General features: G+C 41.7%; 1 protein-coding gene across 1 annotated transcript; it reads right to left on the reverse strand.

Annotated features, from left to right (window-relative positions):
* Positions 1–102: 102 nt before the first annotated feature.
* gclm (glutamate-cysteine ligase, modifier subunit) lies at positions 103–20,534 on the reverse strand. The gene is made up of 7 exons (XM_059983932.1): positions 20,244–20,534; positions 20,031–20,096; positions 12,795–12,879; positions 10,883–10,939; positions 5,292–5,494; positions 2,639–2,753; positions 103–1,850 (listed from the first exon to the last, which is right to left on the reverse strand). The coding sequence occupies exons 1-7, from the start codon at positions 20,376–20,378 to the stop codon at positions 1,681–1,683; spliced, it is 831 nt and encodes a 276-aa protein (XP_059839915.1). The 5' UTR covers positions 20,379–20,534; the 3' UTR covers positions 103–1,680.
* Positions 20,535–26,988: the final 6,454 nt, after the last annotated feature.

Raw genomic sequence — 26,988 nt, forward strand, 5'->3', positions numbered from 1 at the left:
TGGAATAAACTTTAAAAAGAGTAATGCCTAATTGACTTGTGGTCGAACACTATCTCAAGCAGCAAGAAACAAAGGATGTAAAATAAAGAGAAAAATCAGTGAAATATTTCAATTACACTTTTAATGTGCAAATCACTTAAAATGCATTACATGACCAAGTAAACAAAATATAACATTTTCATAGATTCACTATTTCCAAATATTTACTATTTCATTGCAACTACTGTACATTCAATCTTGTAAAGTACTTCAGCCTAAAATGTTAAGCACAAAATTGATTGCTGGTTTTAAAACTAGAAGTTACGGCCAAAGTAGCCCCAAATTACAAGTTCAATCAATGCAAGGATAATGCTGCAATGTGCATCCTCATGATTTGTCATCAAGATTTAAGGACAGCAAGTAGATGAGCATGTAGATTGAAACCAGCACTTGTGGTTAAATCATATTTGAACTTGGCCTTTCCTTAAAAAGCCCTTGCCCACAAAAACCAGTGGCTTACATGATGCAATCATGCGTGCAGAATGACAAGAACGTTTTAAACTACTACCTATTTCACCACTGTTGGTGGACACCACTGACCTTGACACAATGAGAAGAGCCCATAGCAAATCCACTGCCATTTCACTCTGTTCCACTCAATATAACCTACATTATGACAAACCTGCCTCCAGTTCACTGCATCATGGTCAACGTGAACACAGAGCTTGCCAACAAATGATATCTCAGAACAGTGATGTTGCATGCCAGTAAATACAATTTTGTGATGGCTTTGTTCTTGCACAAGAAAGAAATTGTCTTAATTTTAAAGTTAAACAAAAAAGTTATCAATGAGGCATCATCAAAATAAAAGTCAGTGATTTGCAAAAGAAAAAGGCTTGTTATTCTGTATGCCTTTCCAGGTAACACCAAGGTCCAGTTGTCTAACTGGAATTCACACATTGAAACACATCCTTTTATTAACTAATCTGAAGTTAGTGGAGAATTTGAGACAGACGTGTGGAGAGAATTTAAGATATTTCACTCCATTCCAATGAACTCCACTTCAAGGCTTTGTGGTTATAAATCAACAATAAACCATCAGTACAGTATTTTCTGAAACATTACCGCCGTATATGCCATAACCCTAAACTTCATTACATGTTAATAGTGTAGTGCAAGTTCATTTCTTGGAAAAATCAAAAGTACAGTAACAATGTTTAATTGCTTAAGTTAGAATATCTTAACTGGTAATCAATTTATTTTGAACAAAGGTTCAAACAGAGGCCAGACCAAATAGCCTGTGTACCATAAACCAGCATCTACCTGAAGATTTTGTGTTGTTAGTATTTTTTTTGAAATGCTCATAAGACTTGTTCCCAGAAAAAAAATACATGAACCACATGAAATACATTCTTCACATAGATTTAAACCAAAAAGCGTTCTGAAAGGCAAACGATTTAACAGAACTGCCAACTAAATAAGTTGGTTTAAAAAAAACAAAATATGCAAAACAAACTGGTTTTGCAATCCATTCCTTTCAGATTCCCCCCACTTAATAAAAAAGTATCTTGGACCCAGTAATAGATTAAGGATCAAAAGGCATTTGGTCAGTAGTGCAGCTTCTAAAAATTCATCCTTTGCATATCATGCATAAATTGGTTCATAAAAGTGCTATTCCAACTAACTGGTTTGTCAAAGATGTTAATAATGTATTCTTTTAGCATATACAAAGTAACCCTTTGATTTAATAATTCCTCTGCTTTTAACAATCACTGAATAACGCAGTACCCACTTCGTTATCCATTCATATGCCAGTTTGTCTTGCATGCTGGCAACGACAGCCTCTTGAAAACTTAACATGGGGATCAATTCTTGAAGGAAAAGAAATAATGTAATTAGTGTAAAATCACTTAAAATTTCCAATGTACAAAGTATGCTTTAGAGAATAATTTGCTGGCATTACAAGAACTTGATTAGTTAAAAAAAATCTAAACTGCTTCACTTGCAAATTAACTTGAAATACTATAATGTACAAAGACATAATGGTCATTGATTTTACCATTACAGTTAATTTGCATGCATCACTGGTAAGGCCTGGATTTATTACCCATCCGTTATTGCCTTTAAGACAGTGGTGGGGAGCCTGCTATTTCTGTGCACAGTAAAAGAGATATATTACTGGATCAAGTAGTTCAGGGTTATTTTTGGTGGTTTAGCTCAGGTTTCAGTGTTGGCCAGATGTCCAACTGCTTGGTTTTGCATATTACCATTGGATCTTGAAGCCCACCCAAACGGCTATAACAAGCAGCTTAATATGGTGCTTATAAAACAACAATTTATACAACATGAAGCACTAATGACCAAAGAAATCTTGCACAGGATTTGCACATTCACGTGGGAGTCACTTGTGCTGTTCCCAATGGTTAATGGTACCTTGAGATTCACTTGATTGTCTCTCATGAGAATGATTTGGTTTGGCCAAGATTGAAGGAAATAGAAATTTATAAGGACAGGACAAAAGATAATGGGTTGAGGTGGGAGAGAGGAACCAGAACTCCTGCTCAACCTCCAAAAGCAACCTACAAACTGACTCCATCTCAAACATCAACCTCATTAGAGTCTGCACTTCTGGTGAATAGACAATTATACACAGTCTCACCTTTAGGATCACTGTGGGTCAGTAACTGTATGTCATATTCTTTAGCAAAGGCAGTAAGCTCTGGCGGCATCACACAACAGGAAGCTAAATTTACCTGATTGCTGCTAGGCTTCACCTAGGTCATGGGGAGGGGGTGGTGGTGGGTGGGAAGAAAGTGATAGGTTACAGACAACGCAAGGTAGAAACACACATGTATTTTGAATTATTAGTGTGGCAAAAAATTTCTGAGATCATATGTTCGTAATTTCAAATCAAACTACAAAAAGAACCTATCCATCTCTCGATTTTGCTCCCCTTCACCCAAACTATTAGCAAAATCATTTATAGAAATCCTCTTTTGAAAGAGGCATTTTAAAATCATTTCTTGAAGGGAATGACCACTATGTCTGCCTTTCAATCAATTTTTTTTAAGAGCAAGGTATTACAAACCCCATTTCCAGAAAAGTTGGGATATTTTTCAAAATGCAATAAAAACAAAAATCTGTGATATGTTAATTCACGTGAACCTTTATTTAACTGACAAAAGTACAAAAAGATTTTCAATAGTTTTACTGACCAACTTAATTGTATTTTGTAAATATACACAAATTTAGAATTTGATGGCTGCAACACACTCAACAAAAGTTGGGACAGAGTTAAAATAAGATTGAAAAGTGCACAAAATATTCAAGTAACACCGGTTTGGAAGACTCCACATTAAGCAGGTTAATTGGTAGCAGGTGAGGTATCATGACTGGGCATAAAAATAACGTCCATCAAAGGCTCAGTCTTTGCAAGCAAGGATGGGTCGTGGCTCACCCCTTTGTGCCAAAATTCGTGAGAGAATTGCTAGTCAGTTCAAAAGGAACAACTCCCAACACAAGATTGCAGAGAACTTAGGTCTTTCAACATCTACAGTACATAATATTGTGAAAAGATTCAGAGAATTCAGGGACATCTCAGTGTGTAAAGGGCAAGGTCGGAAACCACTGTTGAATGCATGTGATCTTCGCGCCGTCAGGCGGCACTGCCTAAGAAACCGTCATGCTACTGTGACAATTATAGCCACCTGGGCTTGGGAGTACTTCGGAAAACCACTGTCACTTAACACAGTCCGTCGCTGCATCCAGAAATGCAACTTGAAACTGTATTACGCAAGGAGGAAGCCATACATCAACTCTATTCAGAAACTCCAGCGAGTTCTCTGGGCCCGAGCTCATCTCAGATGGACTGTGGAACCGTGTGCTGTGGTCAGATGAGTCCACATTTCAGCTAGTTTTCAGAAAAAACGGGCGTCGAGTTCTCCGTGCCAAAGATGAAAACGACCATCCTGATTGTTATCAGCAAAAGGTGCAAAAGCCAGCATCTGTGATGGTATGGGGGTTCATCAGTGCCCACAGCATGGGTGAGTTGCATGTATGTGAAGGTACCATTGACTCTGAGGCGTATATTAGAATTTTAGAGAGACATATGTTGCCATCAAGGCGACGTCTCTTCCCGGGACGTCTATGCTTATTTCAGCAGGACAATGCTAGACCACATTCTGCACAGGCTACAACAGCGTGGCTTTGTAGACACAGTGCGTGTGCTTGACTGGCCTGCTGCCAGTCCAGATCTATCTCCTATTGAAAATGTACGGCACATCATGAAGAGGAGAATCAGACAACGGAGACCACGGACTGTTGAGCAGCTTAAGTCTTATATTAAGCAAGAATGGACAAAATTTCCAAATGCAAATCTACTACAATTAGTATCCTCAGTTCCAAAATGATTAAAAAGTGTTATTAAAAGGAAAAGTGATGTAACATAATGGTAAACATGCCTCTGTCCCAACTTTTGTTGACTGTTGCAGCCATCAAATTCTAAATTTGTGTATATTTACAAAATACAATTAAGTTAGTCTGTAAAACCATTGAAAATCTTTTCTTTGTACTTTTGTCAGTTAAATAAGGGTTCACATGAATTAACATATCACAGATTTTTGTTTTTATTGCATTTTGGAAAATATCCCAACTTTTCTGGAAATGGGGTTTGTACATCAGTACAATTTCAAAACCTATGGCAAGCTTTTTTTTCTTGCTGTGTTGCACAAGTTTAATTCCAGATCATCGAAGAGCATTCTAGTTGAGATCAGACAGGGAGCATTGAGGCATACTTTAGGGATAGTGCCATAGAGCTCAGAAATAGGCCCTTCATCCCTCCAAGTCTGTGCTAACCATCAAGTTCCCTCCTATACTAACCCTGCAATAATTTTTTGTCTCTATCAAGTTCTCTCCCCGCCCCCCCCCCCCCCCCCGCTCAACTCATCTACATGAGCGACAATTTAAAGATGATGATTAATCTACCAACCTTCCAAACTTTGAGATGCAGGAGGAAGCAATCATACCCAGAAGAAACCCATGCTCATGCACAGAATGTACAATTTACACAAAACACTGGAAACCAGGTTTGAAGATGGATCACTGGATCTGTGAGGAAGCAGCTCTTAGCTCTGCCACTGCAGCGCCTCAGATTTAGGACTAGCATTTTAATGGATCCTGGTCTACCACTTTGCTCCAAGATTAGCATTAATTAAAATAAACTGAGTACAGCAATTTCCAATTAAAAAAAAGGATACATTTTAAAAAGCAAATCTTGAAGCCTTCCTAAATCAAGAATTACACAATCCAGTTACCTGAGCCCATTGATAGAGTTGCTCTAGAAGCCCTTTATCCAGATCAGAGGTACCAATTGCTGCAATGCTTTGACTTTGAACCAGAGTCTCCAGCTCTTCCCAATAGGGTTTCAGGTGTGCGAGAGAAAGACAAGCTCCATCTGTGAGAGGAGGAGGAGCTAGTATCACTGAGTCCAGCTGTGATACTGCAAGTGCTGAACAAGCTGCAATAAATACAACATTCACATTAGATCCTGAACAACAGCATTTTGGTCCTCTAGTACAGTGGAAACCAGTTAATTGGGACATATCAGGACCAGTACCTTTTGGCCCAATTAAGCGGCTGCCTCAGTTAGCTGAAGTTAAAGTTGTTAAAATATGTAAATAGATAAAAAGATATAAAAAAAGGCAAGTTACCATTTAACTGAGTAACAAATTATGTATTTAAAATACAGAACAAATTAGAACGCTATCAATTCTACTACAATACTATAAACTGTATTAGTTCCTAATTGTAATGGAGGAATTCATCCAGTGTCCCTGTACACTGCCATGTTCTTTTGATTTACTGTAAATAAGCAAAATCAGCGCAGACACCTGGTTTAATGGATTGTCTTCAAACAATGCTATCGATGACTGCATCCTCCAATTCTTCATTTTCATTGTAACCTTCAAATTCTTTGTAGCTCCTAACTTCCAGTAGTGAAATTGTTTAATTTTCACTCCTGACCATCTGGCATCTCCAAGCCTGAATGCTTGAAACCGCAGTGAGCAAAGCAGTTCTGTATTGTCTTACTGCTTATTTCTTGCCGAATATCAGTGACAAAGATCACTGCTTTTTGAACACAAACACATGCAACTGACACCATTTAAAAACTGTTCGCTCTAAGCACAATTTAGTATCCAACGGCCACACAAGCACATGTGTCTGATGCTCATTAGAAACTATTCAGGAACAGTCTCCTGACCCAATTAAGCAGTACAGTATCCTGCTTTATGAAGGGAAATCTGGCTCTTTACTCAATTAGTTTTTGTTCCTTAAGAGTTGTCCCGAATAAGTGGCTGTCCTGATTAACCAATGGCTCGTTAACCAAATCTACTAATTAACCTTTTAAACAATGCAGTTATACAGTAAACAAAAGGATAACAATAAACAGTATTGGTGGAAAACTACTGGACTTCAAGAGGGAGATTACCATGTAAATAGGTTTAAGATGGTAGTAGTCAGTGGGACTGGGAAGGAATATGGGGGAGAATATGAGTCAGTTAATGTTCCAGGTTTGACAATGTGGAGATATTAACTAGCAAGACATTTAGCAAGCAGTCCAGAAATGACTAACCGAATATAGCAATGCAGGCATTGTAGAACTAATATTGCCCATATACAAATGCCAAAACAGATCAAATTTAATATTTATAGTGGATTTGAAACATTAAAAACAAGCGGAGGTGCTCATCTGTCACAATAGACGGGACCTCCCGGTTGCCACCCACTTCAACACTGCCTCTCATTCCCATCTAGATATGTCCATACATGGCCTCCTCTACTGCCATGATGAGGCCAAACTCAGGTTGGAGGAGCAACACCTCATCTACCGTCTGGGTAGCCTCCAGCCTGGTGGTATGTACATTGAATTCCGGAAATTTCCGGAAATTCCCTCCCCTCATCCTCGGTCCCTCTCTGCCCCTCTCCCCTTTCAACTTTCTGCTCCTTTATCTCTACAGTTCTTTCATACTTATCCCCTCCCCCTTTATCCTTCCTGATTGGTTCTCCACCTGGCACCTCTAGCCCTTCCCCCTCCCCTATCTCTATTACTGGGCTTCGGCCCTCTCATTCCCCCCCCCATTCCTGATGAAGGGTCTCGGCCTGAAACATTGGCTACTCTTTTCTCACAGATGCTGCCTGACCTGCTGAGTTCTTCCAGTGTCATGTACGTGTCATTTAACACTTCAAGTAGACAGAGTTTCTGCTTTCAGGTATTCTGTTTTAATAGATTTGTTCTCAGATGGCATTAGCCTTGTCATTAATGTAGCAGAAACTACATTATTTGGCACCAAGATATTTAGGATTCAATTACACTTGAACTAGGTTCAGTGGCAGCTCCAAAGCACTGCTGTATGCATTTGCAGCAGATAGTAATACTGAATTGGTGCAGGAATTGAGTTACAGACAAAATGACAGGGCCATGCATATTTAAAGCCTAGATTTTCATGGTTCCTGTATATGGAGAAAGGTTTGAATTACAGGATTAGAAACAGATCTGAGTTGAGGCCAGCAAAGATCAGCCATGATCATATCAACAGTGGGGCAGCCCTCAGAGGCTGAAGTGGGTCTGCTCCAGCTCTTATTTTCTTATGAACAGAAAACAAATGCCCCCCCCCCCACCCCAATCAAGGATATCTCCATCTTCCTCAAAGGCAAGGACCATAGAGCAAATGCCACAGCTCAAGGATGGAGCTTTCACAAACATGTTCAGGTAGAGCAGATAACCCATTTCAGTTTTCTCCACAGGTCTCAGGAGACAATACTTTAGCCCATTCAAACAGATCCTGCTAACTCTCAGGAAATGGCTGAAAGCACCGACAAAGTAAAGGCTCTGCATCCAGACAATTCAGCCTCAGTAATAAAGACTTACATGACACAGCTTCATAGCATTTAGCACAATCACTTTACAGCACCAGCGATCACTGATCAGGGTTCGATTCCCACCATTACCTGTAAGGATCTTGTACAGTTTTTCCCAGTATTTAACATAGCTAAAAATTAACTTAACTGTTTTCCACAAATACCAATAATCATTAGTTAGATCAAATTGGCTTCGTCAGCAACTATACTCTTCTGATTCCATGATATAGGCTTCTCAAGTGAGGGAGGATCCTCAAATATTACTTGAGCTGGATTCATTTATTGTTTAAAAACAGGAAAAACCTGTGATATTTCACTGAGGTATTATCTAATCAACATCATAAAATAAGGCTACATAAAAAACATAAATAACCTAGCAGATGCTTATGTATTTCTTAATACTTTAATGCTATGCGACTTAAGATTCCTTAAAGTTGTTATACCCGGAGGGACGGGGTGGTAATGGGGATAAGCTCCCACTACCTATTAAAAGCTCCCAATGGCATGCTCTCAAGTCTGCCCTGACAACCACGTTCAGCTCCTGGCCTTCACATGTGGCTTAGCTACTAAGCCCAGCAGAACCATTTCTACTGACAGGAGAAGGGGCAAAGGTGGGTTACTGGCACCTTAAAACCAGTCACTTTGGGCAGATGGGGCTCATCAGCCATGGTTGGCAGCTCATCTAGAAGGAAAACTCTGATCTCAAACCTCCACTGCCTTGCAGCTATACCCACTTATGAGGAAGGCTTCCAGAGTAAACCTTGAGGGGGAAAAAAAAATCAGAAGCTGGAGTTCTAAGGCAGTCCTAAATTGAGTTCAATGCTGACTAGCAACTCCTGAGCTGCTGGTACCAAACTGGTCCCTGTCGTTGCTTTGGGTTCATTTGTGTGGAGAGGGGGAACTTGCTACATGGATAACAGCTTGCTCTCCATATTGTATTGCCCAGGTTTGGGTATCAAGACAGCTAGGATGCAATATCCATGGTCAACACTGACCGACGGAGGCCTCAGACAGACAGAATTCTATATGACTAATTCGCGGTTCAATACACTTGATCTAATTATTTCACTTAAGGAATTTTCACTGTGTACCTTTGAGATGGGAAAGATTTATTTTTGTGCCAAGAAGGGAGTTTCCTTTGTCAGTTTTCTTTTAAGAGAGTAATTTGATCTTTAGGTTAGCAAAGGTGCAATGAGAGCTCAACTTTGTTACCAGCTGCAAGAGTCAAGAGCAGTCATAAAATGATTCCACAGCTACCATAAAAGCACATTACTACCCAGCATGGATTATCCATATCAATGCATTCAGCACTATAAAGCACCAAGTGTCTAGTGCTGCAGTGGACTTCATCTAATGTGTTGAATACTCATTAATAACATTCAAATGCATTAAAAAAAGTACACCAGACCAATAAAAATCCAAAAGTAAATACCTCATGCAGTGACACTGTAGCGGTGTGCTACAAACAGCGCTAAAATTACGACACGGAGTCGGTAACTGCAGTCGAAGGAAAAACTTTATTCGAAAACTTCAGCCTCACTTTTAAGCCTCTGTCAACCGGCCCCCCATGGCGAAGAGGCTCCAAAGCTCTGTGCTCGCAAACCCCCGTAGGCTATCTAATTGTGAGTCGGTTCGCATACGCTAGGAAATGAGCCGCCACATAACCCCCCCCCAGAACCGGCGATACACCCCCCAATGTCCACAGCCTGGGCCAGAACCTGCTTGGGAGGTCGGCCTCTGCGCCGAGGCGCCGGAAACTCGGCCGGTTGCGCCAGGTCCACATGGGCCGGCTTGAGGCGGTCCACCGTGAAAACCTCCTCCTTCCCCCCAACGTCCAGCACGAACGTGGACCCGTTGTTCCGGAGCACCGTAAACGGCCCCTCGTATGGCCGCTGCAGCGGTGGCCGATGCCCGCCCCTTCGTACAAACACAAACTTACAGTTCCGTAGGCCTTTGGGTACGCAGGTCGGGTGCCGCCCATGCTGTGAAGTGGGTATGGGGGCCAGGTTACCGAGCTTCTCGCGAAGTCTGCCCAGGACTGCAGCGGGTTCTTCCTCTTGCCCCCTCGGGGCTGGTAGGAACTCCCCGGGGACGGCCAGGGGCGCGCCGTATACCAACTCGGCCGACGAGGCGTGCAGGTCGTCCTTGGGCGCTGTGCGGATGCCGAGAAGGACCCAGGGAAGCTCGTCCGCCCAGTTGGCTCCTCGCAGGCGGGCCATGAGGGCCGACTTCAGGTGACGGTGGAAACGCTCCACTAGCCCGTTCGACTGTGGGTGGTAGGCAGTGGTGTGGTCAGCTGGACAGCAGCAGGCGTATGTCCTCGGGCAGCTGCTCCAGGAATGCCTGCTCAAACATGAGGCCTGTGTGTCCCTCGGCCAGAGACAACATCTCGTTCATTAAAGCCGATGGAGGTCTGTCGCCCAAGCCATCCAGGTGCAGTAAACGGGCAGCCCGCTCGCGCCGTGAGAGTCCGAAAATCCTGAGGAGCAGGGCTTTGAATTCCGTGTACTTGCCGTCTGCCGGGGGCGACTGTACGAACTCCGCGACCTGGGCAGCTGTGTCCTGGTCGAGGGAGCCCACCACGTAGTAGTAGCGGGTGTCTTCTGAGGTGATCCGGCGAACGTGGAATTGGGCTTCGGCTTGCTGGAACCATAGGTCCGGGCGCTGTGTCCAGAAACCCGGCAGTTTCAACGAAACCGCATGAACAGAGGCGGCGTCGGTCATTTCTGGTCCAAAAATCGTTTGGACCGTCGGGGTCACCAATTGTAGCGGTGTGCTACAAACAGCGCTAAAATTACGACACGGAGTCGGTAACTGCAGTCGAAGGAAAAACTTTATTCGAAAACTTCAGCCTCACTTTTAAGCCTCTGTCAACCGGCCCCCCATGGCGAAGAGGCTCCAAAGCTCTGTGCTCGCAAACCCCCGTAGGCTATCTAATTGTGAGTCGGTTCGCATACGCTAGGAAATGAGCCGCCACAACACATACCTTTTTCCACAGCATCCTTAATGCTTGAGGAGTCAGGATCATTGAGGAAAAGTTTGGCTGCATTAAAAAAATAATTGATTAACTCCTGAAGTAGTTATTACTATAGAATATTGTAGCTAACAAATAATTTTAAACATACAAATGTAAGCACAAATCATTTAACTAAAATATATTGTTCACACAAAACAGATGTACCTGCAAGTCAAAGCTCTTTATCAGTTAGCTGCCAACACACTCCACAAAACCCTTAAGTTGCATCTTTGTAATTCGCGAGGTTGACTGTGTTTGGTTCCATTTAGTGACGAAAGCAGTATGGACAACACTTACTTGGAAAATGGCTTGGGAATCAGAAAAGAATGTGGTTTTTCTGCTGAAGTATATGAGATGGAGAATGGAGACTGAACACTGAAGTAGGCATAAAAAAAGAAAATGAATTCTGTGGCATTGAAAATGACAGTGATAAAATGATGAACTTGAAAGATGTATTTGTTCAGCCTTGGCTGTAGCTCTGGAGATGGAAAATGGGAAAATAAATTCACCTGAGAAACATTATAATGTAAATTGGAAAAACTAGAACCACATTAAGGGTCAAGTTTCATTATAATTCTTCAGTACACCATTGTAAAGGAGAACAAAATGATTGTCACACTGGATCTGATGCAGAAAAAAACAATAAGCATGAAGAACATAATTTTAAAAACAAAAGCTATAAAAGCAACCCTATAAAACAAAAAGGGCAAGTAACTGTTAAATACACAGTGACTTTAGGTGACGTATGTAGTAGTTGTGGGGTGGAGGTGTTGATTAATGTGACGACTTGGGAGAAGCCTGTTTTCTATGAGTCTAGTGGTTCTGGCGGGGATGCCACGGAACCTTTTTACTGATAGGAGTGGGACAAACAGGATGTGGGAACCTTCATGATACTGCTGGCATTTTTCCGATAGAATGGTGGATTAAAGATTATTAATCAGGCTTGAAGGTACATGCCGCAAGGTTTTCAGCTGTCAGTGAATTGGTAACAAGCACAAATTTATGATCATTTTTGTAGGAATGAGGGAGGTGTGCTGTGTTATTTCATAAGAGTATGAAATTAGAGCACAGATATTATCCTTTTAATTCAAAAAGTCTATGATTAGTCTCCACCTGTCGCCTTATTCTTTTGCTGTCTCTTTCTAACTTGAAGGCAAAGTTATTAGAATCATCACAACCATAACTCGTGCAGACAAGTTAATTTCTCCATGATTTCCTAAACATTTACAATTTAAGTTTGTCAGATCACCTGCTCTGATAATTGAGAATTGTAACATTTTACTAAAAGGGACAATGAATTGAGGGAAGAGAAGAAATAACAGGAGAGAACACCTTAGTCTCAAACAGGAAAGCAGCACTTCAACCCTTACCGCCTGCAAGCATACCATCCCCTTCACCACACGCCAATGAGAAATGCTGAACCCAGTTCTATTCCTTGTGCATTCTTTGTGTTGGAGAAATAGAATGATGAAAATAATTTCAAAGGGACTGGTTTCCTCAGATTTTCCAGCTATTTAAATTTAATAAAGATGTCATGTAGCACAAGAACAAGCTTTTCAGCCCACCATGTATGTGCCAACAATGAATAGCCTAAATTTTGCAGGACTTGATAAAACTGGCAGCTGAGATCCACAGCAACTCAAGCCCTTTCCCAGAAGGTAGACACAAGAGGACAGCTCAACCGAGACCACAAAGCAAACTGACCATTTCCCAGTCCCTTATCCTACCCTATTCCCTCCTTGCTCTGAGGCACCACCTTTAGTTCACAGTTTCTATAGCTGGCTTTAGTGCAGGAAAAGTAGTGAAGAATATTTTGATATTCCCGCATTAAATTCAACAGGATACTGACAAGCAACCCATGTCATTTATATTCCTACATTACCTGACACTTTCACTTCCTCCCTCTCTTCAGGGCTTATTGAGTCTACGTCCTGAGTAAGGGCACATTCCAATGTAGCAGGTGGATCCTGCAATAAATCAAAGAGAGGCAATAAATTTGGGAGATTAGAAACTAGAGATAATAAAGCTCTCTGGCATTTGTTCAAATAAGTGAGGGTTACAAATGGTATATTTCTAAAATTCTGATGATGTTTTCTGACTGAAGTGGGTGAAGACAGTACATTAGTAGAGCACACCACAGGAGCAGGCCCTTTGACCCACAACATCTGTGTCAAGCATGATGCCAAATGAAACTAATCCCTTCTTCCTGTACTTGATCCATATCCCTCCATTCTCTGCACATTCATGTCCACGTTAAAAGGTCTATCGAACACCACTATTGCATCTGCTGCAACTACTACTAGCAACACAATCCACTGTGTAAAAAAATAAATCTTGCTCTGCACAGCCCCTTTCCACTTTCTCCCTTTTACTTTAAGCTCTGCACTGTAGTATTTGACATTTTGACTCTGGGAAAAAGACTGATTATCTACTGTCTCTACACTTCTCATAATTTTATAAACTTTAACAGATCTCACATCAACTGCCAAGACTCCAAAGTAAACAACTCAAGCTTATTCAATCTCTTCTTATATCTACTTTTCCTCTAATCCAACAGCATCTTGGTGAATTCTACTGCACACTCTCCAAAGACACCACATCTTTTCTATAATGGGAGGACCAGAACTATATAATACTCGAAGTATGACCTAACTAAAGTCTTACAGAACTGCACATAACTTGTGTACCATCAAGAGTATTCTGATTGGCTACATCACCATCTGGTATTGTGGTTGGGGGGAGGGTGGGAAGGCTACTGCGTAAGATCGAAGTGGCAGAAATTTGTAAAATAGTCAGTTCTATCATGGGTACTACCCTCCAAGTTATCCCAGACATCATTAAGAGCAGTGCCTTAGAAAGGTGGCATCCATCACTCAGGATCCCCACCAGCCAGGACATGCCCTCTTCACACCGTTACAGTCACACTGAAGCTACTCAGCGACTCAGGAACAGCTTCTTTCCCTCTGCCACCTGATTTTTAAATAAATATTGAACCCATGAACACTACAAAACAGTTTTTTAAAAAAATATTTCTTGCACTTTATTTTAACAACTATTTACAACTATATACTTAATGTCAGTTTTTTTCCTCCATATTTATTGATCTTTAATTTCATTGTACTGCTGCTGTAAAGTTAACAAATTCTACAACATATGCTGGTGATATTAAACCTGGTTCTGCTTCATACCCTGTGCCCCTAGCGATGAAGGCAAGTATGCCATATGCTTTCCTCAACATCTTATCTAACCGCATGGCCGTTTCAGGCAGCTGTGAACTTGGACACCAAAGATCACTCTGTACATCGCTGGTGTTAAGAGTCCTGCCATTAGCTGTCCTTTCCCCTCACTCTGGCCTCACAAAGTGCAACACCTTACACTTTCCTAGACTGAAATGCATCTGCTTTTACTCTGCCCATTACTGTAATTGATCTATATTCTGCTGTATCCGTTGGTGACCTTCCTCACTGTCCACAACTCCACCAATTTGTGACATCAACAGACTTACTAACTAATCTACAATTTCTATACATGCAAATTGAGGTCCCACAACTGATCCCAGCAGAACATCACTGGTCACAGACATTCAACCAGACTAACACCAGCCACTACCCTCTATCTTAACATACAAGGAGTGTTTGGACCTATATTTGCTAGAAATAAGGGCAGTGGTGGGGGGGGGGGGGAAGAGGAGAACCTCATTGAAACCTACTGGATGCATTGGAGTATAAAAATATTATGGAGGGATATATTGGAGTATAAAACTTGTATTATTTGCTGTGTAACCAAAACTATGTAGTCAGTTTGCTATGCATGTACCCAAGATGAAATGCTAGGAATGTAGAAGACAATGGTGTGTTAATATATGTTAATGAGAGGTAGCTAAGGGATGTAGTCAGCTTTGAAGTTTGCTATTTGCTATGCATGTATCCAATTGAATGTAGAAGACAATGGTGTGGTAATGAGAGGTAGCAAAGAGATGTTTTGCTTCGAACTTGTTTGCTGTGTAACCAAAACTATGTAGTCAGCCTTGATGTAGATTATGTAGTTTGAACTTGCTATTTGCTATGCATGTACCCAATTTAGTAGGAGAATGAAATCTTAAGAATGTAGAAGACAATGGTGTGTTGGTGAGAGACGGCTGGGAGATGTGGATTGGAACATGATTAAGTCAATGGGACCAGGATTTTGCTATAAAAAATGCTGTGTCTGAGGATCTGTGGGCAATCAGCGACTAGCTCACTGACTGTCTCAGCTTTGATTTGCAAATTAAAGTTTAACCCTTCTTGAAGAATCTTCTGCATCTCCTGGTCATTTGTGAGGCATGAAAAACCACGACAGATGTAGGGTGGATGTTTCTAATAGTGTTAGTGTCTAGGACCAGAAGGCACAGCCTCAATAGAAGGACCACCCTTTACAACTGAGATGAGCAGGAATTTCTTTAACCAGAGGGTGGTCAATCTTCCGAATTCATTGCCACAGAAGGCGAGAAGGCCCAAGTCACTGGGTATAGTTAAAGCAGAGGTTGATATGATTTTGATTAGTGAAGGCATCAAATGTTAGGGGGAGAAGGCAGGAGAACAGTGTTGAGAGGGAAAATAAATCAGCTCTGATGTGTAGAGGATGTTTCCTACGGTGGGAGGGTCTAAGGCCAGAGGACGTAGCCTAAGAATAGAAGGATGTCCTTTGAGAATAGAGAAGGAATTACTTTAGCCAGAGAGTGGTGAATCTATGGAATTCTTTGCCAAGTCTTTTTGTATATTTAAGGCAGGGGTTGATAGATTCTTGATTGGTCAGGGCAAGGGATACAGGGAGAAGGCAGGAGATTGGGACTGAGAGGAAAATTGGATTGTCGTGAAGAAATGCAGAGCAGACCCAATGGGCCAAATGGCCTAATTCTGCTCCTGCATCTCATGGCCTTATTTCCTTTGCAACCGTCTCAGATTTCTACATTTGGCTCATATAATAGGATGAGAAAGGCAATGAAACAATAATACTCACTTGAGATATGACCCAGATACAGTGCTACACTTCAGTCTACAAAGACTGGGCCAAGATATTGATGCTCAACACCAAACTTATATCATAACGAATTAACTTTCTTATTTATACTCAACGCACTGCTTAAAACACAGCTGGGAGTACAGAAGGATAAATAATAGGAGTTTGTCAGGATGGTACAGTCTTAATTATGGTGATTTTTATCTACATATAGACTACAAAAGTTGTCAAAAGGAATTTGTAGTTTCGTAAAGCTGTATGTTATGAAACTAATCTGACAGCAGGCTATTCTAACCCCAGTATAAAATAGAAAGTGCTGGAAAGATTCAACTTAGGGAGCATCTGTGCAGATAAAAACACAGTTAAATGTTCCAAATGATTAACAGCTTATTTTATGTTTTAAATTTCAGAGGAGAGGAGGGATTGCCTGTAAATGGGTAGACACCAAGAATGTCTAAGTGAAAATTAAATTTGAGATATAGTAGAAGAATGAGAGAAAAAACATGAGAATATTGCAATTACTGAAGATCTGAAACAAAAAAGGTGCTGGAATTATACAGAACATCAGACATTACATGGAGAGAGTAAAACTGAGTTGATGTTATGGGTTTTACATTAGAACTAGCTAGCTCTGTGCAAAGTGAAAAGGTAGTTTTCTCAAATCATTGAAATCAAGAAACTGTTCTGAATTGGGAACTGGAAGTGAGGGAAGAGCTCAGGAAAATTATCATGGGAGCGTACCAAGCAAATTAATGGGAGCTGTAGGCTGGCAACTCTGGAACTTGGCAAACTTCATTCTGGAGTCCTTAAAAAGAAGCCAGTGACATGTTGATCCATTGGATTTAATGTCCCAAAATTTTCTGGATTCATTGATAAGTTGCAATATAACTCACTCATGGAAAGAGGGCACTAGAAAATAGGAAATCATAAATGCGAGAGATTCTGCAGATGTTGGAAATCCAGAGCAACAAAAAAAATTTGGAAGAACTCAGCAAGTCAGGCATGGAGAGGAATAAAACAGTTGATGATTTGAGCTGAGCCCCTTCATCAGGACAGTAATGATAATTTACAGCTGAGACCCTTCATTAGGGTCCTGATGAAGGGACTCAGCTCAAAATGTTGACTGTTTATTCCTCCTGCCATAGATACACCCTGACCAGCTGAGTTCTTCTAACATATTGTGTGCGTTGTTCTTTAAAAAAAAGGGACTCAGCTCAAAATGCTGACTGTTTATTCCTCATGCCATAGATACACCCTGACCAGCTGAGTTCTTCTAACATCTTGTGTGCGTTGTTCTTTAAAAAAAAAGAGGAAGCTGCAGACCTGTCAGCTCATCACTCGGAAAATGCTACAAACTTCTACACAAAATCCTCAGAGGATTGGTTTTGTGTAAGGATTCTCTGGAGATGTTACATGTGTTGTGCTCAAAGGGGAACTGGTACACTACACCTAGATTTCTAAAATACTTTTGATAAGATGTTGTATTAAATGTTTTTCTGAAAAATAAAACTGCATGGTGTAGAAAGCAAAACATTGGCTGGCTAACAGGAAGCAGTGTAGAAGAGAATGTTCTTTTTCTCATTAGCAGGAGTGGTTTGCCTATGATCAATGCCAAAACTTCTATTTTTACAGTTTATATAAATAACATGAACAAAGGCAAAGATATGGTGGCTACATCTCATGAAGACACGAAGAAAGTTGTTAAGGCAATACAAGAAGCTTATAAAGGAATGTAGATAGGTTGTGGGAAAAATTTGTGTCACAGTAAGAAAAATGGTGTTGAGGTGCAGAGAAATCTGAATGCTCAAATGCACGATGCCTAGTTTTTAAGTACATTTAATTAAGAAAGCTAACAGAATATTTATTGCACAGATAATTGAATGAAAATTGGGGAGGTTAGGTTTTGGTTATACAGACCATTGATGACATCACTTCAGAAGTATTGCTCTCCTTACTATCAGATAGATACTTCTGAAGTAGTTCAGAGTAGCTTTATTAGACTGATACCTGGAAAGAGTAGGTTGTCTGAGCTAGACTTGCATCTGCTAGTTTTGAAGATGGGGAACTTGATTAAAACATATGAGATCCTGAGACTATTTGACGTGGAAGACGTGGAAAGGATGTTTCTTGCTGGAGAATCTAGAACTAGGTGGTTATTATTTTAAAATAAGGGGTCACCCATTTAAGAGCAGATTAAGCAAAATATACTTTTGGAAGACCTTCTTTCCTTGGAATTGGTTTCAAGGGACACAGAAGCATAGTTTCTAAATACTTAAATCAGAAATAGATAGACTTTTGATAAACAATAAGATTAAAGCAAATTTGGGAAATTGATTGTTACAGATGGCTGTAGAGGCCAAGTCACAGAGTATATTTAAAGTGGAGGTTGTTTATGCTGTAAAAAGTATTGAGTTTGCAAAGTACTGCTGGAATAGCCTTGGCAATAGATTTCTCAGATGTAACAAACTGCAGCCACAATGCATTATTGAAGAAAATGAATATTTAGGGCACAGATTGCAACACTCAGAGACAGCAGAGCATCTCCCATCGTAATCTTGACATGTGCCTTGTTGGTGGCAATACTTTGAAGGTGTTAGCAAATAACTCAGCCTCCGATCTATGAATGTAGCCAAATATTTCATCTAACTGGCTCAGATGAGATTTTCCCCCCTCCCAATTTTGAACCACCTCACCCTTCTCCCATTAGTTAGTTCAATCCAAAATTAAAACACTAATTTATATCTTTCAGCACATCAGCACACATAAACATAAGTTTGATCATCCCTGCTCTAATGTAGAATGAGTGATAATTTAGGCAAAGTACAGAACTGTTAGTCAGTAAGAATAAAAGGGACATTGTACATCACGCCTCTGCACATTACGCCTCCTCAAAATCAGCCAAGTTTGTCACAAGACATTATGCTTAGAGTAAACCGGAAAAGTTAATATAATACAATTCAGTACTTCATTGACAGCCAGCAGAGAAATAAAAACTTACATATACAATAATATCCAATGTATTGTTTCAAAAAAAAACTGAAATAGCTAAATTAAAGTTTAATTTTTAACTATCCAAGTACAAATAAAAGAATCATGAAGTGAGATCATAAAAGTGCATTAAAAACCATTGAAAAGCATGACTGGTTCATGGTTAATGTCCTATAAACCACAGTGGTCATACTATTACTAAGTTTGGAAAGGACAAAGATGTTATGGACAGTTAATCCTGAAAAGTCTTCCAGCAAAGCAAAAGAACTGCTGAAATTTAAAGTGTTACATAAAAAAGGGAAACTTCCTACAAAATTAGTGTGAAAAGAAAAAAACATTTTATTTCAGATGTGTAGAAGGGAGGGAAGTCAATGCAGCAAAAGGAGGAAAACATGCATTTATATAGCACCTTTCATGGTCTGGTAGTACCAGGACTTCAATGCCAATGGATTACCTTTGAAATGTGCTTGTGTAACATGCCACAGCAACTTCCCACCAGATCACACAGTAAACATTTTTAAAGTTCTAGCATAAGAATTGGCCAGAACACCAGCAAAATTTACATCTTTGAAATTGCCCCATCTTTTGCATTTAACCAAAATGACAAACGAGGACAGCTATAATCCCTCAAGTGAAATGATGCAAGTCTAAATTTGTGCACTCAGTTCTCTAGAGTGGAACTTCAGAGAGTGTGCCAACTGTGGAAAAATATGGAGGATGGAGGATTTTTCTTTCGAATAGAAGTAAAATTCTACTCCACAAATGGAGAACTTCACAGCTCCAAATATCAGAAAAGGGGAACAAAGGTGGAAAATACATATAAATAAATCAGATAACACTGACTTTGAGGATTACAATTAACAAAAAGAAATGTGTGCAACAGTGACCAGATCTTCCACTGGTTAGAGTAAACATAACAATCCTAAAGAATAAATGCCTCATGTTTGTGTAAATGGTGGGCCACATATAAACCATCTGCAGAGCGTTAAGTGCTCTGGCCTGAGCGACTCCCTGTCATCCTCTGTGAGGTCTGTTTACCTTCAGTCCTGACGCTTTTCGACAGCATGGCTTGAAAGCAAGTGGCTATATCAGCGTAGCTGAACGCTGGGAAGGTAGGTGAAGATACACTCACCTCCAGGAGCTCTGGGTTGACCTGGGTGCACCACTTCTCCAGGGTCTCACGGATACAGTCCTGCAACTGCAGGAGAGCGAGAGAGTGAGTGAGGAGCAGACCGGCGCGGCACCGGGAGACCCAGCCCCCGCCCACCAGCTCATCGGCGCCTGAATGGCGGTCACGACGCCGCCCCCCACCCGACCCCGATAGCCACAGCCACCCTCCGCTCACCTCCTCGCTCGGCGAGGTCGGGCACTTCTTTTTGAGCCGGCTCCAGTTAACGATGTTTCCGGTGTGGATGGAGACGGCCGAAGCCTGAGCGAAGAGATGTCTGCCGCCCGCCGTCTGAACGCCGGGGTCCGACATTGCGCCGGCTGCCGTAGCCCAGCCTTGCCTCCCCTCTTGCCCCGTCCGTAGCGAAGCGCGCAGCCGCCGACTCGGGTCGCGTCACCGACCCCGACCCACTCGCGCCGCTGGCTGGCGGCCTGTCACTCTGCGGAATGGCCCCGCCCACTGCAGGGCCACGGCCCCGCCCCTTGGACCCGCAAGCCCCGCTCACTGCGCAATGTAGATCAGTCAGCCGCAGAGCGTTAAACACCGCCCACTGCAACTCCACGGTCCTGATGAGGAGTTTCCATCGGTGCTGTCTGGCCTGCTCAGTTCCTCCAGCATTTTGTGTGCGCGCCGGTCAAAGCAGTAACGTGGAGCTGCTGCCCAGCCTCCTCCAAGTTCAAATTCAAATTCACAGATATCTATGAATTACGTATACCATGACATCTTGTCTTTTTCTTTGCAGCAGGCCTCTACAAACATAAGAAACACAACATAAACATATTAAGATAAAGTATGCATAATGTGCAAGGTAAAATGAACAAAAGATAAGGACATCAGTCTAAGTTGATATTTGAAAAAAAATTCCAGATAGTGTTAGGGATATTCAGGTCAGTTCGAGAACCTGATGGCAGTGGGAAAGAAGCTGTTGTTGAATCTAAAGATGTGGTCTTCAGGCACCTGGACCTCCTGTTTAATGGAAGAATGGAGAAGGCTTGGCCCAGATGGTAGGGTGTTCTTAATGATCAATATTGCCTTTCTGAGACATCATATAGATGTTCTTGCTGACAGAGAGGCTCCAAACCAATGCAATGTTGCCTTAGCATTCAACATGGAGCAATCTGGTCTGGCCTATAATAGTCATGGCATCACCTTCTGCAGCACTGTGGTCTGAAACCAGAATACAGCAGATGCTGGAAATCTGAAATAAAACTGTACAATGCTATAAATAGTTTCAGGTCAGGTTGTATCAATGAAGAGTGCAACAGAGTTAATATTTCAGGTTGCCGTGCTGCTAATAGAAGCGGTAAAGGTCAGAAATGAGAAAGGTTGTGGGTAAAGCAATTTGGAAGGAGAGAACAAAAGATGTTTCTGACACTACCTCTCCCCTTTCAGCCTTCTAAAGGGACTGATCCTTGAAGACCCCACTCACTCCTGCATTTCCATCAATGTCCCTGCCTCTTCTCTCAACGCATTTCCCTTCAAACTCTGGACGTAATACATGTTTTTTTAAAAATCTCTTACCTTCTGGTCGTCCAGGGACCCAAACATACTCAGTTGCCTGCCATTTGAATTTTTGGTCCTGTTTCTGGTCTGGTCTCTTCATTTTCAGTCTTCTGAACTGTTATCATGAAGCTATGTGTGAGCACAAGGAACACCAGACACAAGAGAGAATGCAGATGCTGGAAACCTGGAGCAAAGCTTACAAAATACTGGAAGAACTCTGGAGGTCAGGCAGCATCTCTGGAGGGAAATGAACAGTCAACATTGTTATCATGTGAACAGTCACTGGAGAGAAGTACTAGTAGATATAAAGTAGTTTCTTTATTCTACAAAATGGAGTAGAGCAGGCATCATATTGAGACCTCTTTTGGAAGAAAAAGGCTTGCTTGTCCCAACACCACATGGCATTTTATGTGTTAAAGATCAAATGACAATTCAGACTAAAGATGAAAGAACAATTCCATATCTACAAAGCAAACTACACACCACCTTGCACCTTCCTCTTCATACATGATAGACACTCAAATGGCATGCAAATAACAAATTTAATCTGCATTGTCTGGTCTTCCAATTAGCTGTGAATCAAGGTCTTGTGAGCCCATGGTTCAGAGCTGCATTTTAAATTTAATCCACAACTCAAACTCAAACCTATAGACGTGTAGCTGAAGTCAGTTGCTCAAGTTATTTGCTATATGCGCTAACCCTAAAAAAAAACACTCTAACAAATGTTTCGAAGTGAGACCCTTCAACAGAGTCCAGAACGTTGACTGTTCCTTTCCGTCCATAGACGGTGCCTGACCTGTGGAGTTCCTCCTGTAGTTGGTGAGTGTGTTACCAGTCACTATCCAACCTGGCCACTGGGACCAATAATGAAATCAACCATTTCTGTCAATGAGCTTCGTACTCCACAGTTCTATCACCCAGTACCCATTCTCCCTCCCGGCATTTCAGATTTCGTTCATCATTCTTGCGGTGAACACCAGCAGGTGCCGTGAAGGCTCGATCGCTGGAGTACCTAAAGAGGGCACAGATACTTTTCCGAAAGATCAGTGAAGTGAGGGCTTTGATTAGCTGGTACAGAGGAGGAGATGAGGTCCGGTGTAGGCCAGATATATTCATATTGGATAGCAGGGCCAGAATGAAGGGCAGAGTGTGCTGGAAAGGAAGGGAGAAATCAGATTAACAAGGTGGGGAGGAAGAAGTACTAGGTGGTAGGTGAAACCAGGAGGGGGGGGGTGAAGTAAAGAGCTGGGAAGTTGATTGGTGAAAGAGATAAGGACTGGAGAAGGGAGTGGGGAGTCTTTAAGGAAAGGACAAACTGTGATCTCTGCTGCCTTCCGATTCTCGGACCATGTGCTCACCCAGACCCGCTACCCTTCCTGGAACACTCTGTGGTCTCCGCTGTCTTGATTCTTCCTGGTTCTCACTCCTCTCTCCATTTTCTCTGCAAATTAAAGCTTGTTTTATTTCTCCCTTCCCGTCCTGATAAAAGTATTAATGATCTGAGGGATTAACACTGCTTCCCTCTCCACAGATTCTATCTGATCCTCTATTTCAACTGTCCTCGTCGCGGTGTGCCCTCCCAGGACTGGACCTCAAATGCCGAGGAACGGTCGGCTCTCTCTATCACAGCAGGGGCTGGCACCGACTCAACCCGGCTGCAGCGGAGGGCGGCCTCAGCCACGGGAAGCACGGACAACGGCTCGACCCCAAGAGCGGAGAGTGGCAGATTCCCCTTGAAGAGGCGAAAACAAGGCACAGGAACACCGACAGAACTTCGGAGCGAAACCGCGAGACACAGAATTCTCTCCAACACAATGACTCCACTAAGGAACTAATAAAGAGTGCAGGAATCACCATTAGCTTGACAGGTTCAAACCGAAAGCATGGCTCAAGTTAAGATAAAGCAAACACGGGTGATCGATAATGCCAGCCGCAGAGGTCAGCAGGGCTCATGACTGTCCTACGTGACAGCAGTACAGTGCAACAAGTTCAAATCCCAAACATTTTCTGTTTTTTCTTATTATTTACAGCGCTACTGGTAATTGCCCTAACAACCTCTGCTCAATGTAGATCATGTAGCATATACGGGAAAGGGTACAGTCGACGTTTCGAGCCGAGACCCTTCAGCAGGACTGTACTCCTTCAGTTAGTCCTGACGAAGGGTCTCGGCCCGAAACGTCGACAGTGCTTCTCCCTATAGACGCTGCCTGGCCTGTGAGTTCCTCCAGCATTTTGTGTGTGTTGCTTGAATTTCCAGCATCTGCAGATTTCCTCTTGATTGTCAATGTAAGTCATCCCTAGAGTGCAGATTAGTACTGATCCTTATCGGCTAAAGTTTATTATCATATATCCCAAGGCGCCATGAAATTCCTTGGCTTGCAGTGTGAACAGTATTAGTGATAATATACCAATATTATACTGTATGGCATTTATTGCCAGTGCGGACTTTGTATCAAAACTGCAAAGTATAGTTGTCTGCATCAGTTGTCTATTGTGTCTTTGCAGGTGAAATTAAACACGGAACATAGATGGAAGCAGGACAGGAGCATTCAAGGGCCAATGGGGAAGCTCCAGTGGCCTATCTGACACCTATTTAACATGCAGCTCACTTCCTATCTGGTGACTCAGTGATTGTTATCTCTGCTCTGATCTTAGGGAACATTTAGTGTAATACCATATGCAGAATTTGCAGCCCTCTTCCAAAACCATCTTGGTAGATCATTAGGAGCAGCTTGAACATAACGTAAGATTTCACAGAATTCTTGGGCCATTTGGTAGAAAGAACACTGGACAGATTGGTTCAAGTTATGTTCAAATACTATTGTATATGTTACTCTCAAGTGACATTTACATCAAATAGCTATTTTACAATAATAATATTTAAAAAAACACTCCAGCTACTGGGAATGTGAAATAAGAACAGGAGGGTTAGAAATATTTTGCAGGTGATTCAATATTTGTGGAGGGAAACAGGATAATGAATTTTCATCAGACTGGTAAAAAAGTATGGTGAGAATGGCTGAGAGGGTCATAGGGGTCTTCCTTCCATACATCAGGGACATTGGTCAGGAACACTGTGTATGCAGGGCCTTAGTATTATCAAGGATCCCACCCATTCATCCAACATCCTCTTTGACTTTCTAGCTTCAGGCGGAAGACTCCTTTGCATAAAAATAAGAACAGTCAGGATGGGAACAGTTTCTTCACTCAGGCCATTTGGCTTCTGAACTGGGTGCCCCATTGCATTCAATCTGTTCTGTACCTTACAATATTTAATTCATGCACTTTGTTTATTGGTGAGCAATTCATTAGCAGACTTCATCCATACTCTCATAAGGAATTGTGTGTTACATGTGTGTTCTGTGCTTTACACCCTGATTCAGAGAAATATTGTCTTGTTTGATAGTATACATGTGAATCGTTAAATGACTTGACTTGAGCAAAATGGAGAGAATGTGGGCAGGGTGTCCAATTTGATAACTAATCTCTGGCCCTGCTGTGGAAGCATTCCTTTGAAGCAACATCAAATTACTGACCATCAAAGGAAACCATGGTCGATAAGGATGAAGTTAATGCACAAGTAACTCAACCATCTTGACATATGCTGGTGATATTAAACCTGATTCTGATTCTGATTCGTGAAGCAACTTCACTTGCCCCATCACTGAACTGTTCCCACAACTTACAGACTCACTTTCAAGGACTCTTCATCTCATGTTCTTAATACTTATTGTTTATTTAATTTTTTTTTCTCTTCCTTCTTGCATTTGCACAGTTTGTTGTCTTTTGTACACAGGCTGAATGCCAAGTTGATGTGGTTTTTCATTTATTCTATTATGGATTTATTGTGTACACCTGCAAGAAAACAAATCTCAGGGTTATATATAAAGCCATATATTTTACTTTGATAATAAATTTACTTTGAACTTTGAAAGAAGGAAGTTGATGAGGAAAGTCAAGACAGGATTGGCAGCCTCAGAATGACTCTGAACCCATCTAAACTAATTGAATTGAATTGACTTTATTACTTACATTCTTCATATACATGATGAGTAAGATACATTACGTCTCCATCTAAATGTGCAATGTGCAATTTATAGTTCTTTATAATAAATAGTACGTACAACATGAAATACAATTGTATCAGTAGGTATCAGCCTGATGGCCTGCTGGAAGAAGCTGTCCCAGAGCCTGTTGGTCCTGACTTTTATGCTGCGGTACCACTTCCCGGATGGTAACAGCTGGAACAGTTTGTGATTGGGGTGACTTGGGTCCCCAATGATCCTCTTTACATACCTGTCTTTGTTAATCTCCTGAATAGTGGGAAGTTCACAACTACAGATGCGCTGGGCTGTCCGCATCACTCTCTGCAGAGTCCTGTGATTGAGGGAAGTACAGTACAGTTCCCATACCAGGCAGTGATGTAGCCAGTCAGGATGCTCTCTATTGTGCCCCTGTAGAAAGTTCTTAGAATTTGGGGGGCCCATTCCAAGCTTGCTCAACCATCTGAGGTGAAAGAGGTGCTGTTGTGCGTTTTTCACCACACAGCCGGTATGTACAGACCACGTGAGATCCTCGGTGATGTTTATGCCGAGGAATTTAAGGCTGTTCACCCTCTCAACCCCAGATCCATTGATGTCAGTAGGGGCTAGCCTGTCTCCATTCCTCCTGTAGTCCACAACTAGCTACTTTGTTTTTGCAACATTGAGGGAGAGGTTGTTTTCTTGACACCACTGTGATAGAATCAGAATCAGGTTTATTATCACTGGCATCTGACTTGAAATTTGTTAACTTAGCAGCAGCAGTTCAAAGTAATACATAATCTAGCAGAGAGAAAAAAATAATTATAATAATAAACAAGTAAAAAATGACGTATGTTGGATAGATTACATATGTATATTAAAAAAATGAAGTGGTGTCCAAAGATTCAATGTCCATTTATGAATCGGATGGCAGAGGGGAAGATGCTGTTCCTGAATCACTGAGTGTGTGTCTTCAGGCTTCTGTATCTCTTACCTGATGGTAATAGTGAGAAAAGGGCATGCCCTGGGTGCTGGAGGTCCTTAATAAGGGATGCTGCCTTTCTGAGACACTGGCACCACTCCCTGAAGATTTTCTGGGTACTTTGTAGGCTAGTACCCAAGATGGAGCTGACTAGATCTACAACCTTCTGCAGCTTCTTTCAGTCCTGTACAAGTCGCCCTTCCATACCAGACAGTGATGCAGCCTGTCAGAATGCTCTCCATGGTACAACTATAGAAGTTTTTGAGTGTATTTGTTGACATGTGAAATTTCTTCAAACTCCTAATAAAGTAGAGCTGCTGTCTTGCCTTCTTTATAACTACATCGATATATTGGGACCAGGTTAGATGCTCAGAGATCTGGACACCCAGGAACTTGAAACTGCTCACTTTCTCCA

Source organism: Hypanus sabinus, chromosome 11 (assembly GCF_030144855.1).
Source record: "Hypanus sabinus isolate sHypSab1 chromosome 11, sHypSab1.hap1, whole genome shotgun sequence".
NCBI lineage: Eukaryota > Metazoa > Chordata > Chondrichthyes > Myliobatiformes > Dasyatidae > Hypanus > Hypanus sabinus.

Bases quoted from the DNA above. Each gene is read 5' to 3' on its own strand.
- gclm (XM_059983932.1), bottom strand. From the start codon at position 20,378: ATGTCGGACCCCGGCGTTCAGACGGCGGGCGGCAGACATCTCTTCGCT. The intron at 12,880-20,030 runs GTGAGTGTATCT...GATTTATTGCAG, and splicing joins TCAACCCAGAGCTCCTGGAG to GATCCACCTGCTACATTGGA. The intron at 2,754-5,291 runs GTAACTGGATTG...CCCATGACCTAG, and splicing joins AACTCTATCAATGGGCTCAG to GTGAAGCCTAGCAGCAATCA.